General features: G+C 42.0%; 1 protein-coding gene across 2 annotated transcripts; it reads right to left on the reverse strand.

Annotated features, from left to right (window-relative positions):
- Window positions 1–2,580: 2,580 nt before the first annotated feature.
- LOC110533871 (CUE domain-containing protein 1) lies at window positions 2,581–17,731 on the reverse strand. 2 transcript variants are annotated; one of them, XM_036990251.1, is made up of 11 exons: window positions 17,526–17,731; window positions 8,558–9,305; window positions 7,266–7,402; window positions 6,541–6,703; window positions 5,978–6,230; window positions 5,637–5,708; window positions 5,307–5,396; window positions 4,841–4,934; window positions 3,896–3,957; window positions 3,658–3,727; window positions 2,581–3,538 (listed from the first exon to the last, which is right to left on the reverse strand). In XM_036990251.1, coding segments are annotated over exons 2-11 (1,260 nt in total). In that variant the 5' UTR covers window positions 8,876–9,305; window positions 17,526–17,731; the 3' UTR covers window positions 2,581–3,537. The 2 variants fall into 2 exon arrangements, with proteins under 2 accessions (XP_036846146.1, XP_021474111.1); XM_021618436.2 differs by having other exon boundaries at window positions 17,434–17,731.
- Between the last annotated feature and the right edge of the window lie 370 nt (window positions 17,732–18,101).

Below are 18,101 nucleotides of genomic sequence, written 5' to 3' on the forward strand. Positions count from 1 at the left end.
GACACTCCCCATCCAACCTGACAGAACTTGAGCAGATCTGCAGAGAAGAATGGGAGAAACTCCCCAAATACAGGTGTGTCAAGCTCGTAGCGTCATACCCAATTAAACTCGAGGCTGTAATCGCTGCAAAATGTGCTTCAAGTACTGAGTAAAGGGTCTGAATACTTGTCATATTTCCATTTTTAATTTTGTATACATTTGCGGGAAAAAAATGTAAATAACTGTTTTTGCTTTGTCATTATGGGTTATTGTGGGTAGATTGATGAGGTGAAAAAAACAATTGGATCAATTGTAGATCTTTTAGATCTTTAGGCTACAATGTAACAATGTGGAAAAAAGTAAAGGGGTCTGACTAATTTCTAAATGCACTTAATGCGATGCAGATAAATACAAGTCTAAACCAGCGTGAGCAATATCAGGAAGTACTGGTATTGTCAAAAAAAAAATATGGAAGACAAAATATAAAAACTTCTATCAAGTCTTACTGGTCTCATTTACAGTAGGATCACATAAAGCCATTGGATCATTGTGATAGTCTCGAGCTTCCTTTCCTAAGTAGCTACAAGCAACACAGGAGTAAAACGGCTATCTTCAAATAATAAACATAATTTCTTTTTCTTTAAATAACAAAAACATACCACTTGAGTAAAAGTTCTGAGGTGCAAAGAGGTATACTCTGAGAGACATAGCAGTGATATTCACCAGCAAGAACACATGTGGTTGAAAAAGACAATTCATTAAGAATGAAAATGGTAGAATATGAAAATTGCAAGTAGAGTTAACCGTGACAGTTAAGCCTCAACTCACAATTGAAGGTGTAACTGCTCTTCTGTAAGCAAAAAAGATGTAGGGGCCACAAACAGAAGAAGGAAATTCATAGTGTTTCTAATAATGTACATGAGAAACAGTAAATGTATTATTTTCTAAACTTACTAAATAGGCATAGGCATGCTAAAGGTGAAAACCCATGGATACTGTTACACTGAAGGTCCAGATTCGGATTCAAACCAGGGCTCGCTGGTTACACTGGAAACAGTATTCCCCTACATTAGTCATCTCTGGGAATATACAGTTGAAGTTGGAAGTTCACATACACCTTAGCCAAATACATTTCAACTCAGTTTTTCACAAATCCTGACATTTAATCCTCGTAAACATTCCCTGTCTTAAGTCAGTTAGGATCACCACTTTATTTTAAGAACATGAAATGTCAGAATAATAGTAGAGATAATGATTTACTTCAGCTTTTATTTATTTCATCACATTCCCAGTGGGTCAGAAGTTTACATACACTCAATTAGTATTTGGTAGCATTGCCTTTCAATTGTTTAACTTGGGTCAAACGTTTCAGGTAGCCTTCCACAAGCTTCCCACAATAACTTGGGTGAATTTTGGCCTATTCCTCCTGACAGAGCTGGTGTAACTGAGTCAGGTTTGGAGGCCTCCTTGCTCGCACACACTTTTTCAGTTCTGCCCACATATCTTTTATAGGATTGAGGTCAGGGCTTTGTGATTGCCACTCCAATACCTTCACTTTGTTGTCCTTCAGCCATAACTTTGGAAGTATGCTCAGGATGACTGTCCATTTGGAAGACCCATTTGCGACCAAGCTTTAACTTCCTGACTGATGTCTTGAGATGTTGATTCAATATATCCACATATATCTTCCTCATGATGCCATCCATTTTGTGAAGTGCAACAGTCCCTCCTGCAGCAAAACACCCCCACAACATGATGCTGCCACCCCCCCTGCTTCACGGTTGGGATGGTGTTCTTCGGCTTGCAAGCCTCCCCATTTTTCCCTCCAAACATAACAATGGTCATTATGGCCAAACAATTCTATTTTTGTTTCATCAGACCAGAGGACATTTCTCCAAAAAGTATGATTTTTGTCCCCATGTGCAGTTGCAAACCGTAGTCTGGCTTTTTTAATAGCGGTTTTGGAGCGGTGGCTTTTTCCTTGCTGAGAGGCCTTTCAGGTTACGTCGATATAGGATTAGTTTTTACTGTGGATATAAATACTTTTGTACCAATTTCCTCCAGCATCTTCACAAGGTCCTTTGCTATTGTTCTGGGATTGATTTGCACTTTTCGCACCAAAGTACGTTCATCTCTAGGAGACAGAACGCATCTCCACCCTGAGCGGTATGACGGCTGCGTGGTCCCATGGTGTTTATACTTGCGTACTATTGTTTGTACAGATGAACGTGGTATCTTCAGGCGTTTGGAAATTGCTCCCAAGAATGAACCAGACTTATGGAGTTCTACAATTGTTTTTCTGAGGTCTTGGCTGATTTCTTTTGATTTACACCTGATGTCAAGCAAAGAGGCACTGGGTTTGAAGGTAGGCCTTGAAATACATCCACACCTCCAATGGACTCAAATGATGTCAATTAGCCTATCAGAAGCTTCTAAAGCCATGACATAATTTTCTGGAATTTTCCAAGCTCTTTAAATGCACAGTCAACTTAGTGTATGTAAACTTCTGACCCACTGGAATTGTGATACAGTGAATTATAAGTGAAATAATCTCTCTGTAAACAACTGTTGGAAAAATTACTTGTGTCATGCACAAAGTAGATGTCCTAACCAAATTGCCAATACTATAATTTGTTAACAAGAAATTTGTGGAGTAGTTGAAAAACTAGTTTTAAATGACTCCAACCTAAATGTATGTAAACTTTCGACTTCAACTGTACCATTAGATCAATGGGAGAAAACGTCCTATCTGGACCTTGTTGTTGAACCTTAAGGCAGACAACTTGGTAGAGAATATAGTCTCAGATTGGGAGAATATAATTGCATTGGGGGAAGCATAAACTAGAACATTCCGTGTTGCACACATGGACTGTTTGAATGTTCCGGAGCTAGACATGTTCAAATCCATTCATATGAGAGTAAAATGCACTAGGGTCCTGAGTCCTATCAGAATTACAACTCCAGCTTTCATTGTGCCTTTACTGTATCACCATCAATAACAATACATTTGACATATAACTTAAATATTTTAAAAAGTGCCTAACTAGCTAGTTTGATGATTTCTGAAACATGAAATCAAAAGAGCAATATGCTGCCTTCAAATGCTACTCAAGTGGGAAATACGATGTTCCGACTGGGAAATAAGCACTTGAACAATCCTCCCATGTTGGAATTCCAAGAGTGAAAGTTAGAGAAGATAACCAATTTAAGAGCTGTGACGTTTCATCATTGACCTTTCATCAACCATAAGATGATAAAGCAAATGAATGTTTGACGCTGTCAAACTTATCAATGTGGATAATAGCTAGTTTACCATATTGTCAAAGTTAAGCAAGCTAGCTAACTTTATCATTAGCTAGCTCATCGCGCTACATGAAATCTCATTGGTGGGAAGAATTGCTCTGACTTCTAAAACAGGACTTACGACTTCATAACTGGGAAATTTCATCTGAAGGTAGTAATATTCCAAAGGACTTGGGACAGGCTGGTTCAGGTCATGGAGAGGGTAGTGTGAGCCATATTGTTCTTCCATTGTCACAGACAAAACTATATGACAACTCTGTCAAAGAAATAGTTAAGATAATGGTTAGTTGAGGAAATCCAAAAGATGAAAAATGTCTAGTTTTCAAGGTATAGTAATTAGTATGTTTTTTGTGAGCAGTGTTACTGCTCTCTCACCATGATAACACTTCCTGTTGGGGCACCTCCTCTTCCTGAGGGCCTGGTCTCTTGAGCATGCTGTCCTCCTCTGTACAGACACATGAGTTAGGTTCATACAAATTAGCATGCGGACTAAATTCACCTCCCTGTTTACAGTTGGACTAGGCCTAAATGAAACAATCGAACAATCATGCCTCATACGATTCAATTACTTTTCTTGATTAGAATGATATTAAAACAACATGGATAAATGTACCACTCAGGTGTCCAGCTTCTTCATCTTCCAAGAGGTTGGCAGTGGAGGCAGCATTACCCAGTCTGGTAGAGGATGTTAAGGAGAGAGGCAGACGTTTATACACAATACTATGAATGCAAGTTCAGAGTCAAGGCCATGAAAGGACCTCCTAATTCAGCACAGCCCTAACGGTATGAAAATGTATGCACTCACTACTGCAAGTCGCTCTGGATAAGAGCATCTGCTAAATTACTCAAATGTAAATATGATGAAGCCCAGCATTTGACCTGCCAACTGGATAGTAAATGGGACTTTCCCTGGAACTCAAACCAAATTACATCAACAATAGAAACAAAGGCAGATATTACAGCCACTCATCAACATGCAAAGAAGTCTCTGAGGGATAGTTAATTACATCTGTACAATGCAAGCACATCTGTTCAGTTCATTTGAACCGCACTGTCACTTCTGGCAAGGACAAAATATCCATTGGGCAATGACTCCTGAGCATGGAGGCCTGCCAGAGAGAGGATCGTCTTGTAAACCCGACCCTAGGCCAGGGTCTGGTTTCAATGACCTACTCTTTTGGCAACTTCAATAAGGGGGGAAAAATGTCTGGGGTGGGTCCTCTCAACAAATCACAATGCAGACATGCCAGAACGTCACAATTTGAAAACAAAGTTTGCAGGCAAAACCTTTGCAAGGGCTTTAATGAAGGTTGTTGATGCAAACTAGCCACTTGCGAAATGCACTCATTAAAAATAACCTCTGATCTTTGACTTACTTGCTACTATTTAGTATTTTATTCAAGAGGATAGTATAGTGAGGTATTTCCTCTATGCCAAAAGAGTCCGTAATTGAAACCAGACCCTAGTCACTATTGCCTAGGGTCGAGTTCTCGAGACTAGGGAAAGGAGGGGGAGGTGATGGGTGGTGGCAGGGACCACTGGTGAAGTGGAAGGATACGAATGATGTTTCATGAGGGCCCTCCTTTTTGTTTTTCTTCTTCGGGTGTTTTCAGAGAAAGCTCTAGCGATTTCAAAAAGCTTCTTTCGCGTAGCTGTGGAGGATTACATGATCAAATATAAAGGTTTTTTTAATTGAATATGATTGTTCTGATTTGAAAAAGCATATGTCCACGAATACATCATTATATATTTAAAAAAACATCTTATTAACATCTCATTCAAGTGCAGAGACAGTAGGAAAGTTGGTTTTCCTATAGCTTTCTGGAGCACAGACTGTGAAAGGGTCATGTCCTTCAGCATCCATCATTTACATTTCCACGTACTGCTAGAAGCACGTCATGCTAACTGGACATGCCCAATATGGAAAGTTCTAATTACATTTTGAATTTTGAAATGATAGAGACACACACATTGAGAAAATGATTTGGTTATGGCCCAGAGAGCGACAGATTGAGTGTTCTTACATTTGCCCATGTGCTTGAGTTTGTCACGGAACAAGGCGTCATCTGTAACATTGGTGCAGGCCTCCCCAGAGCCTGAGGCACAATTATCTCCTAGAACACAGACAAGCAGCGTGAAATAGACCACGCACAGAGACATGCGAGCACAAGAGAAAGACACACAGGGATGCACACAGAGACACACACAACAACTGAGATGCACAACAAGTCACACTTTCTCTGTGTTGCTTGATAATAAGGCGTTTCACCGCATGAAGAAACCTGGACAGTTTCAGACTGAGCCAGAACGAGAATGGAGCTAAATGCTATGGAGTGCAGATTAATGATATCTACCTGGAGTGGACGTCCCCATGAAAGCTGGTGAATGATGGGACTTGGATGCCTTTGACTCATACTGCAGCCGATCTAAAAACAGAGGGAGCCGATGTCTCAGCATCAATGGAGTTAAAAGCATGGAGGCATGTAGCAGGAGCTGACAAGCTCTCCTTCATGCACTACTAGAGAAGAGGTGGAGGGAATGAGGAGAAAAGCACTGCCATGACAGAGACCTTCTTTTACTGACTCTTCATAGCTTGATTGCTGGGGATGAAAGCATAGTGATATCATCACTAAGTAGTGTATAAGACCTTTGCAAATGATGAAAAAAATGTAAACGTTTGTATGTGTATGCACACCTCTCTCAAGGGCGATGAGGAACTCGCGGTTGCGCTGCAGCTCCCTCATAAACTCCTCGTTCTGCAGGAAGAGGGCTATGCGCTCATCCTCCAAGTACTGCTTCAGCTTTCTCTCCTGGTCCGTCTCCATGCCAACCTGGCCTGCCCTGGCCGCCGCCCCAGCCCCAGGCTCAACCTGCTGCGTCATGGACAACAGGGAGGAAGAGCAGGAGGGCTGGGTCAGACTAGTCGGCGTTAGGCTGCTGTGAGAACGCTGCAGGAAGGGAGGGACCAGAGAGAACAATGTTAGACGTGTCCAAGTCCTATGTGGAAATGCTTCAGCTTTTAATAAAATTGCACCATGAATTGTAAAATAATTTTTCAAAAATGGGCGGGGGGGGGTGTACCAGGGAATTGAATCTGTATAAATAGTTTAACTGTATTTTTCTTCATGTGCAGTCTGTTGCAAAGGCTGGTAATTATCCAGCCAGTTGGCCATGAGAGCAGAGCGCCAGGCAGTGGTCTGTAAGTGATGGGAGTGTGGGTTAATGGTCCATTAGGGGCTGACCCATAAATCTACCTACTGGCAGACTGTCCAGCTGCTGAGGCAGGATCCGGAGGAAATCATCAGGGAGGTTGCCTAGTAACGGTGGGTTCCAGTTCCTGTAACTTCCAATCTGCCTTTGACTGGCAGGAGGGTGTGTACCAGGAGGGGCCTGGCAGGGACGGGATTGACTGGCATCAAAGCTGGCACAGAGATGGGAAAGGATATTGTTAGTCCCATCAATGCTATGTTCTATAAGAGTACATATCAATAATGACGTGTTTTGGTCATCTTCAAAGGATCGGTCTAGCATAAACCTGTCTGTTTCTCTTATTTCTTCTCACAGGTTCCCTCCTTGGCACACATAAGATTGTCTACATCTAACAAAAGTGCCACTAGCATTAGGTCTACAGATCTACTCAAGTTAGGGCACAGTACAGAACATGGACTTCATAGCTAATGCAGTAGCATTCATTAGACAGCAGGTGGAGCATTCAATGTATCACAAACCTCTTGGCATTCAAAGCACTCACAACATGAATCGCTGAGCAGCCATATCATGTATTAGATATTGAGAAAGCAACGAAGAATATATGCATCTCATCACTCATGTAAATGATGGTATAAGAGAAAATGCATTCATTCATTCACACTATCCCAGCCATCTATCATTCTCCTTTAAGTGATGAAATGAGGTCAGAGCCACGCAGACAGCCCTGAGCCCTCTCTCCCTACCTCCCTCCCTCCCTCCCCTTCTTCTCTTGCCTGGGTGGTGGTGATGCTGTGGGCAGGACCTGATCTGGGTACTTCCTGTCGTAGATGTGCATGTCATAGGAGGGCGGAGAGTAGACCGGCGGGGGCTCCTCGTCAGAGCTGTCCGGCTCCAACGTCCGCTCCAGGATCTACAGGGTCAGAGGTCAGGGGAACCATTGAGAATGTTCTAAAAGGTCTTGAAAATCCCATCAGATGGCACATGTGGACACTTCAAAGAGCAGATTAAATTGATTATGAATCTGTATTATAACTACTCATTGGCAATACAGCAAAGCCTCTCTGCCCTAAATTAGAGGCATTGTGAGCGCCAGCAGCACTCTTTAATCCTGTATTTAATAAATGGTTGATTGAAATTAACTTTACTTTTAAAATAGCCTAGCATGTTAGGTAGGACATCCAGCCAACTTAACACAACAATGGGAAGAATTGGAGTCAACATGGGCCAGCATCCCTGTGGAACACTTTCGACACCTAGGAGAGTCCATGCCATGACAAATTGAGGCTGTTCTGAGGGCAAAATGGGAGGTGCAAGTCAATATTAGGAAGCATTCTTTATGTTTTGTACATTCAGTGTAATTTTTAAGTGCAGCTCTTAATCTTCTCTTTCTCCCTCAAGTATTTCAGAATGATTGGGGGAAATAAACAAACAGTTCATAACCTGTGTGGTGCATGGTGGAATACAGCCAGAGTGGACAAAGGCTAATAAAAACACTCAATATGGCTGAAACTGAGAGACCTGCAGTAATTTAATCAAATACAAAGTGAACAGCTTGCCAGTCCAATATTGCACTTGATACAATCTTGTTACTACTCAGCAATAGTTTATGTATCAGCACCAAGGGAGTTCCAAAGGAATGGCTGGTCTTGGCTGTCCACAACAGTCACCCCATTGCACGAGAGACCACAAAGTGTGCACCTCTAGCTATTGTCAAGCTTTTGAAGATCGCTTTAGGCAGTTTATCAAAGCTTTCTATCCACAACAGCAGTGCATAATCACATGCCCTCCAGAGAAATGCATGTCACCCACGACAAAAGCATATTAAGAGCAACATTAAAAATACTTTTCCCTCCCCAAGAACAACCATCTGGTTTGAAGAGGCAAAACACAGGGAAATAAGGTGTGTGAATGAATAACTACTATTGGGTGAAAAAGTAGCTGACAACCTTGACATACATTTCATGATATGCTATGGTCTCAGACTGTCTTAGGTTGTGTTTATTTAGTTTTATCTGGACTACTCACAAGTTCTCATACCAGCGCCCCTGCCCCCATGCAGACGTACCTCAGGGGGGATGCTGTCCTCTGAGTCGGAGCCGTCATCAGAGCCGTGTCCTTCCAGGCTCATCTGGAGCAGCTGGTCGATAGTGGAGTCCACGGCTCCGTGGTTGGCCCGCAGCACACACTCTATCACCTCCTGCTCCATGCTGGGGAACATAGTACTGAAGTCCTCCATAGCCTGGTTGAACTCCAGACGCCGCACCGTTCGCCCACCCCCACTGGGATTACCGTTGTTGAGTTCAGCTGGGACTGGGCTGTCGCTGTGTGACGCCACATCACCATGGTTACCACTGTTGCGGCGGCGGAACAGGCTGGTCATCATCCAGAGTGCCCCCAGCCTCCGCACGGCGCCCCTCCTCCGCGCCGGCCACACCACCCGAGAAATGATGGCTCCTGGTCCCTGGACGGTGGGTGCCCACTGCCTGCCTGGCTCAACCCTGGCCTGCTGCTTCAACTGTGTCTGTCCACCTCAGGGCCCTCAGTGCTTGGCCCCGTTATCCTCTTATCATCACAGCACCACAGAAAGCCATTCTCTCTTCTCCTCTGGTTTTGACCCAGCTGCATCCAATGCTCTGAGGATGTGGTGGCTGGCCTCCCCAGGCAGGCAGTGTGTGGAAGACACAGCGCTATGTTCTCTCTGAGAAGAGGTGGACTAGATGTGTTCTCTCTGAGCAGAGGTGGACTAGATGTGTTCTCTCTGAGCAGAGACTAGATGTGTCCTAACACTTCCAACCCACACATTCCTTCAGCACCTGCAGTGTCGGGAACAGGAACAGAATGAAGCAGACAGGCATCAACACAATGAGCAGCGGTGCAAATGGAGAAGTTCCACTCGAGCAATAGTGTGTCCAAGGAGGTTATAAAAAGGCTACACATTTTTTGAAGACACACACACACACACACACACACAGAAAGAAAGAAGGTCGGCGTTACAATGGCGAAGAAGCATAAAGATGGCAGCCCCCATGTTCTTATCACAAATGCCTAATTTGCTAAGTTCGCCGTATTGTACAATGCTCTGTTACTTTATTTTGATTTTTTTGTGTCGGCATTGGCACAGTATACATGATCCCAATACTAGCTCCAAGACGGCGGCAATTAGAAAAAACGAATACGTAGATTGTGCTAATTTATTGGCACATTAAACCATGTCGAGTGTGTAGTTTCCAAATTCATAGTGCTCAAACAATGTCATCATATTTCAATTTCTCCATCTTTTTTTCTCCAATCAGCTGGGTCCCTCTCAGGCAGAGGCGCTGTCTGAATGCATTACTTTCCCGACCTCGACACCCTAGGCGTCTGCATTCCCACGGCAACGCTTGTGTCCCCAGGCACCAGAATAGAGTCAGCCAGTGCCAGGGAAGGGCAGAGGCACCACCCGCTGCCAACTGCATCGTGACCCAGAGGTCCGATACATGCACCGCCTAAGTAGGTTACAGGAGCTGAATTAATCAGGCTGCCACTGAGTCAACACTCCACACCGCCATGCGGTAGTTTGTTTCCCAGAGACCTGGGCCAGGAGGTGTGACTATGAAGCCAGCCTAGCCCAGCAGGACCTCATCACAGTCAGTCAGTAGGCATTAGACAGTGTCAAATTAGGGATAATAAGAGTTCACAGAGGCACTGGATCAAGTTGTTTAAATGCTAGTAGGGTCTGAGACTTGGACCAGGTGGTGGAACTGAACCTGGTACACCACTGCTGCATTAGAGCACAAGGAGAGCAGGCAGATTGTCCCATAACCCTGCTCTAGATTGTACTGCCCTGACAGGGGAGGTCATTTGAAAACATAATGGAGCACTCAGAATGAAATAGGGCAGTGGGACGTGAACCTGTGAATCACAGTGCTGCACCAAGGACACACTGCTCTGCACTGGCCTGCTAACAGTTCTAAGAGTTTCTGCTCAAAAAAACTTTTCTATGATCTGATACAGAGAAGTGCCACAGTTCAGCAGAGGCAGACACTGAACATACAAAAATACTATCTTCTATCTTTACATTCCTACTTTCCATTCAGCATAATTTATGTTAGGCTGAACTGACTGAAAGACAGGGTTGACTAGCAGCAACAGATTCACAAGCAGAATCATTGGTCAAGCTCTTCTTCCAGATACTTATCTGGGATAAAATAGGCCTACATCAATTAAAGCCAGTGAGCTGTCTGGGGGGGGGGGGGGGGTCAGGAGCCCTTGGTGTCAAATCAATCATCTCAGAGCTGGCTGAATGAAATTCCCACACACCGATTCCTCACTTTTCACTATTCAACACTAATCTGAACCTAGCGCCCAGCTATATTTAGCACCACAATCCACCACAGCTCTTTGTCCTCATGTAGGCTACTGTAGCTGCTTACCGATATGGGAGCCAGGGGAGGACTGCTTTGCTCTTGTGAATTACATGCAGCATAGGGCTTGCTTACATCACCCATAACTAATGCCTGCTGGTTTAGGCCCTGAGCTGATTACAGATAAGGCCTACCGGTAGAAGACAAAGGACTGTTTGATAAATCTCTGTGATGAAAGACAGACACAATGGACAACATGTGGGTAGGTGGGCCTACACACAACAATAGGTGGGCCTACACACAAATATTATCTTTGGATAGCTAGGCCTAGTCTAGATGTTTTGGATTTAGCCAATCAATATGAAAAGAGGGGATCTCTTACAGGAACCTCAAAATCCTCCTCCTGAGGTAAGGTATCATTGACAGTGTAGGCTACATGGTATACTTTGTTGGCAGTATGGCCTCCTCTCCGGCAGTGAATAGCTCATTAGGACTATGATGCTCCCCCTTCCATTCGAATCGTTACACAATCCAGGTGTAGAAAGCTCTTAGAGACGTACCCAGAAAGACTCACAGCTGTAATCGCTGCCAAAAGGTGCTTCTACAAAGTATTGACTCATGTGTGTGAATATTATGTACATTAAATAACTGTATAATACATTTGCAAACATTTCTTTGTTTTTATCGTGCCTTGTGTGTAGATGGTTGAGAAAATAACATTTTGAATTCAGGCTGTAACACAACACAATGTGGAATAAGTCAAGGAGTACGAATACTTTCTGAAGGCACTTATTGAAAATCATACCGTCTGTATATCAAAATAGCCCAGTATACGGTATAAACAGTATATCGCCCAAGCCTAGCACAGTTCACAGTTCCATGATTAGTGAGGATTATTAGGACAGATTCATAGGAATACTGTTAAACAACTACTGTACACTTTACTCACCTTCCAATATTTCATGGGTTACAATTGAATATGGCAACTTTTTTGATGAATCAAACCACTGTATTTTTATTCACCAATATAGTGTACAAAACATTAGAAAAATGCTAACCTGCCTTGTTATTGTAGTGGTGAGATGTGAGCATGTCTTCGGGGTATGATATTTGTGCGTCTAACTTTCTCACTCATTTTATTCACAATTAATTCTGGATTATCTGTAATCATGGTAGCATCCACATTAAATGGAGAAGTGTTTAGAAACATATTCTATTGTTATTTACAATAAAAGTGACTCCAAAAGGACACAATACATTATTGGGCACAAAAAAATCTGAAACATAACCAAAACAAACAGCATGTGTATTAAAGTAGTCAAAAGTTTAGTGTTTGGTCCCATATTCCTAGCACGCAATGATTACATCAAGCTTGTGACAACAAACTTGTTGGATGCATTTAAGTGAATTTGTCCCAATACTTTTGGTCCTAGGGGACTATACGCAAAAAGTGCTGTAATTTCTAAACATTTCACACGATATGGATGAAAATACCCTGCACTTTAACCTCATAGTCATTGTATGATTTCAAATCCAAAGTGCTGGAGTAGAGACAAAAAAAAAAACAACGTGTCACTGTCCCAATACTTTTGGAGCTCACTGTATTTAGTGTGTAAATGCTTTCCAAGCTATTTATTTTATTTTATTATTCATATATATTTTCCTTACCCTAAATAATATACATGATCAGTATTTTTTTTATCTACCAATTGGTGCTGAACATTTGATGAATATTAGTGCTGTGACGATACCAGTATCCTAATATTTTTTTCATGGCAAAAATTAAAACACTGGTCCTCTAAAAACCTGCTGTTTGTAAAATATTGTGTGCTATAGGTTGGAAAATAAATACGTGTGACTCTAGATGACAACATCATCCAGAGTCAAGCCCCTCGCCCACAGAGGTTTGCATTGTCTACATCAGTGGTCGCCAACCGGTCGATCACCAAATATTTCTGTAGAAAAGCTAACAAACGATAAAGGCTTGCGCTCCTTCTTTAAAATCGTGTTGAGCTGTTGCCGGTAAGTGCACTTGATTCAAAAGTCCTGCTCACCGGGTAGAAAAGTGTTCCCATAAGACAACCTACGCCTGCCCGCCGGACCGGCAAATCTGTGACTAAATCGAGTGCACCTACTGCTCTGTCCTTTCGGATAGCTCAAATCACCGTGGCTACAGAGCTTCCATGATGAATGAGTAGCCAAGTATCAACAGCCCTGCGTTTTATTATTATTAGCATCTCGTCGTGTCGATTTTAATATTAAGGAATATTTAACTTTCTCTGGTCATAGGAACAACATGAATTTGTGCATGAGGCAGATGCGGTGCGACTCGAGTTTCGCCATCAGGTGGAAGACGGTGTCCCCTCTCTCTGGTCAGTCTGAGAGGCAGTTGGGAACGGTCATCCAACTCGGAATTCCAAGTCGGAAACTCGGGCATCTTTCTAGAGCTTCGACTTTTCGACCTGAAGATCACTGATGTCGTGATTTGACCTCGTTGACCATCAGATGCAGGTTCCATCAGTCCAGTAAAATAAAAGAGCAAATGATTTCAATTCATGCTCCACAGTGCCTCACAAGTGCTAAACCAACTAATGTATTTTGTTATCAAAGCTTGAGTTTTGAAATATAATATGGTCTAATTAACAATATTGGCAGGCCAATCATATAGCCAATATGCTGTGATAATGTATTAGACCTACTGCCCAAACTTCATTCCTACAAAACTGTGTGAGGTTGTATGTGTGTAAAAAAAAGGTTAAAAAAAATATCTGAGCAGTAGATCTCAAGTGGTTTTTGACTAGGGAAGTGATCTTGAATCAGAAAAGGTTGGTGATCACTGGTCAACATCTTAATGTATGCAGTCTACTGCCAAAAAATAGATGAGATTTGCTTGCTCGCCAGAAAGAGAAAACTTCCTAATTACCCGAAAGGACAAAAATCAGAGAGAAGGGGATGTGTACATCTATGTCAGAGCGGACATTAGTTTTGACATGAGAACTGATTTAAACCATGATCGCATGGAAGCAGTTTGGCTAGATATATATTTTACCTAAGGGCAAACCAATTTTGGTAGCGGCTCTGTATAGTCCTACAGACCAGAGTTACTTTAATGAGATCCTTCAAATATATGTACTGCATATTGTGGCTTTCTTAACTCTGGAGTGATTCTACTGGGTTCTACTCTCAAGGATCTAGGCACTTGCAACAAGCCAAAAACAGTCAAACAGCATTGGACTGAACATCAATGGTACTGTAACCATTGACAGAGCACAAGTGGCTGATCATTTTAATGAATTGTTCACCACCATTGCCATTAACCATGTTAGCCAACTCCAACCATCCTATTCAAACCTATTATTCAGCCAAGGGCATCTCCGAAGGACAATTAGGATTTTCCCAGGTTTCAACCTCAGATGTTACAAAGACTTAAATACCTTGACAAACAGAAAGCTACAGGACTGTATAACATCCAGGCTAGATTTCTGTGTGATGCTGCTGATCGTATTGGACCTTATGAAATAAGTGAATCTGTGAACAGATCCTAAAGTACATTGATGACCATAACATTTTATATGACCTTCAGTTCGGTTTTAGACAATCCTAATCTACTGACACGTTTACTATACTTGAATGATTTGATCAAGCAAGAAATTGACACGGGTAACTTCTGTGATATGGTAATATGGTAAAGCATTTGATAATGTGAACCATGATATTTTGTTGCACAAACTGTAAGCAATTGGTTTTGGCACCAACTCCTTATTATGGGTGAATTCATACCTAACTGATGTGTATGTGGACGTGCCGCTGTCTGATGCTAATGAGATAAATTGCGGTGTCCCCCAGGGGAGTGTTTTGAGGCCTTTGCTTTTTTGCTCTACATAAATGACATGGACTCTGCCTGTTCATGCCCTCTGTTCCTGTATGCAGATGATTCTGCCCTATTGGTTTCACATAAGAATAAGGAGACTATTGAAAAGACACTAAGCAGTGCCACTATGACTATGCTTGCATCTCAAGTAGAGGTCAACCGATTAATCGGAATGGCCGATTAATTAGGGCCGATTTCAAGTTTTCATAACAATCGGAAATCTGTACTTTTGGATGCCGATTTTGCGTTTTTTATTTTTTTTTACAACTTTATTTAACTGGGCAAGTTAGTTAAGAACACATTCCTATTTTCAATGACGGCTTAGGAACGGTGGGTAAACTGCCTTGTTCAGGGGCAGAACAACAGATTCTTACCTTGTCAGCTCAGGGATTCAATTCCTATTCAATTCTTGCGGTTAACTAGTCCAACGCTCTAACCACCTGCCTCACGAGGAGCCTGCCTGTTACGCGAATGCAGTAAGAAGCCAAGGTAAGTTGCTAGCTAGCATTAAACTTATCTTCTAAAAAACAATCAATCAATCATAATCACTAGTTATAACTACACATGGTTGATGATATTACTAGTTTATCTAGCGTGTCCTGCGTTGCATATAATCGATGCGGTGCGCATTCGCGAAAAAGGACCGCCGTTGCTCCAATGTGTACCTAACCATAAACATCAATGCCTTGCTTAAAATCAATACACAGAAGTATATATTTTTAAACCTGCATATTTAGCTACAATAAATCCAGGGTAGCAGGCAATATTAACCAGGTGAATTTGTGTCACTTCTCTTGCGTTCATTGCACGCAGAGTGAGGGTATATACAACAGTTTGGGCCGCCTGGCTCATTGCGGACTAATTTGCCAGAATTTTACGTAATGATGACATAACATTGAAGGTTGTGCAATGTAACAGCAATATTTAGACTTAGGGATGCCACCTGTTAGATAAAATACGGAACAGTTCCGTATTTCACTGAAAGAATAAAAGTTTTGTTTTTGAAATGATAGTTTCCGGATTCGACCATATTAATGACCTAAGGGTCGTATTTCTGTGTGTTATTATGTTACAATTAAGTCTATGATGTGATAGAGCAGTCTGACTGAGCGATGGTAGGCACCAGCAGGCTCGTAAGCATTCATTCAAACAGCACTTTAGTGCGTTTTGCCAGCAGCTCTTCGCAATGCTTCAAGCATTGCGCAGTTTATGACTTCAAGCCTATCAACTTCCAAGATTAGACTGGCGTAATGATGTGAAATGGCTAGCTAGTTAGCGGGGTGAGCGCTAATAGCGTTTCAAACGTCACTCGCTCTGAGACTTGGAGTAGTTGTTCCCTTTGCTGTGCATGGGTAACGCTGCTTCGAGGGTGGCTGTTGTCGATGTGTTCCTGTTTCGAGCCCAGGTAGCGGCGAGGAGAGGGATGGAAGCTATACTGTTACACTGGCAATACTAAAGTGCCTATAAGAACATCCAATAGTCAAAGGTATATGAAATACAAATGGTATAGAGAGAAATAGTCCTATAATTCCTATAATAACTACAACCTAAAACTTCTTACCTGGGAATATTGAAGACTCATGTTAAAAGGAACCACCAGCTTTCATATGTTCTCATGTTCTGAGTAAGGAACTTAAACGTTAGCTTTCTTACATGGCACATATTGCACTTTTACTTTCTTCTCCAACACTTTGTTTTTGCATTATTTAAATCAAATTGAACATGTTTCATTATTTATTTGAGGCTAAATTGATTTTATTGATGTATTATATTAAGTTAAAATAAGTGTTCGTTCAGTATTGTTGAAATTGTCATTATTACAAATACATTTTTTTTTAATAAATATAAATATATATAATATATATATATATATATTTTAAATCGGCCGATTAATCGGTATGGGATGTTTTTGGCCCTCCGATAATCGGTCTCAGGGGCAGAACAATTTGTTCTTAACTGACTTGCCTGGTTAAATAAAACTAATGAATATTGTGATATCATCCTGGCCCTAACAAACACATCTTTCTTTCATTGATCCCTAATAGTTTCTATGTGAGAATTGACAGAATAATGGGTCTACGCTGGCATGGTGTGATCTTGTGTCCAGAGCCATACTGTAAATATATAGCTCTGGGAAAATTATAAAAGGCACATATTTATTTAGTGCTTTCTGAAACACAATGTATTACAAGAATACAATATGACAAATCTGCTAACCCCGGCCATTGACACCTGAGCCAGGAGACCCTGCGGGCCTCGGTGGGCAAAGGCAGCAGCATAAGATCAAAGACCCCGTGATTGCTCCTGTTGGTGGTGCACCCAGCTATATGGCTAGTGAAACACGGTTAGTACTATATAGAATCCTTGGGATGTCCATACCCTGACCTTAACCCTCTTAAATTCCAACTTCAATGGGACGACGTCAAGAATCCCCGATAGCAAGTAATTAGTGCCGTGGACCAGTGAAGTACGCGACTTCTCATCCCCCCGCCTTACCAGACAGGCTAGCTGGTTGGTTATCTTCTAGCTAGCTGACGAGTTGACGGATAGTATTTTTTTTTTACAGGTTTGCATGTTGCTGCTTGCTATCTATAAGATACCTAACAATGAATAGCGTATTAGTATTTAAAACATAAAGCGACACATTTGAACGTTTGCACAATTGAAATGTAGCTAGATGGGGTTTGTAAGCTACATCTTTGATGTGTGAAATGTAAACCCCCTTACCAGGTGAAGAGCGGACGAACATCTGAAGCTAGAAAAATGACGTTAGCCACCCCGTTGCTATTATCAACATTAAAAAACAATGCTTGGTTTACCCGAGGGTCGAGGGTAAACGTTGACCAAAAGTGGTGTTTTCTCTTGGCGCAAGTTGCGGTTGCGACCGAATGCTGGGCTGTCATCCATTGACTGATGGTCCACACCGTGACCGGTGTCGTCTCCCTCTTACCACCTCTCTACGACCGCCAAGCCATCACGCAAATACAGTTGGGCGCGGATAGCCTTGCTTGACCATGTATTTGGGCTTCAGACAGATGGCGCAAGAGAGGAGCCTAGCGGAGAAATATGAGAATTGCACATAAGGGCAACAAAGATACTTTTATCAGTGGGGCAGTGTCTTATTTATCACACTTTTGTAAGTATGTTTGGATATGGGAAAACAGCAATTATGCAATCTACGTCCTATTTGATTTTATGTATAAAAATAAATAAAAAATCAGAAGCATAGCAAAATTGTAATCGCCATATTTTTGCTGCTATAGGTTGTTAACTGGTGTTGTGTTAATTCATAATAGATTCACTACAAAATAGTTGTATTCATTCTCTTTTGGAGAGGAGACAGACAAAAGGCTCAAAACAAAAAACACCTGCTTCCTTCTTCCCACACTTGTTTT

This window comes from Oncorhynchus mykiss, chromosome 10 (assembly GCF_013265735.2).
Source record: "Oncorhynchus mykiss isolate Arlee chromosome 10, USDA_OmykA_1.1, whole genome shotgun sequence".
Lineage (NCBI taxonomy): Eukaryota > Metazoa > Chordata > Actinopteri > Salmoniformes > Salmonidae > Oncorhynchus > Oncorhynchus mykiss.

Bases quoted from the DNA above. Each gene is read 5' to 3' on its own strand.
- LOC110533871 (XM_036990251.1), bottom strand. From the start codon at position 8,875: ATGATGACCAGCCTGTTCCGCCGCCGCAACAGTGGTAACCATGGTGAT. The intron at 5,397-5,636 runs GTAGATATCATT...TCTGTGTTCTAG, and splicing joins CATGGGGACGTCCACTCCAG to GAGATAATTGTGCCTCAGGC. The intron at 3,728-3,895 runs GTACATTTATCC...GTGTCTGTACAG, and splicing joins AGAAGCTGGACACCTGAGTG to AGGAGGACAGCATGCTCAAG.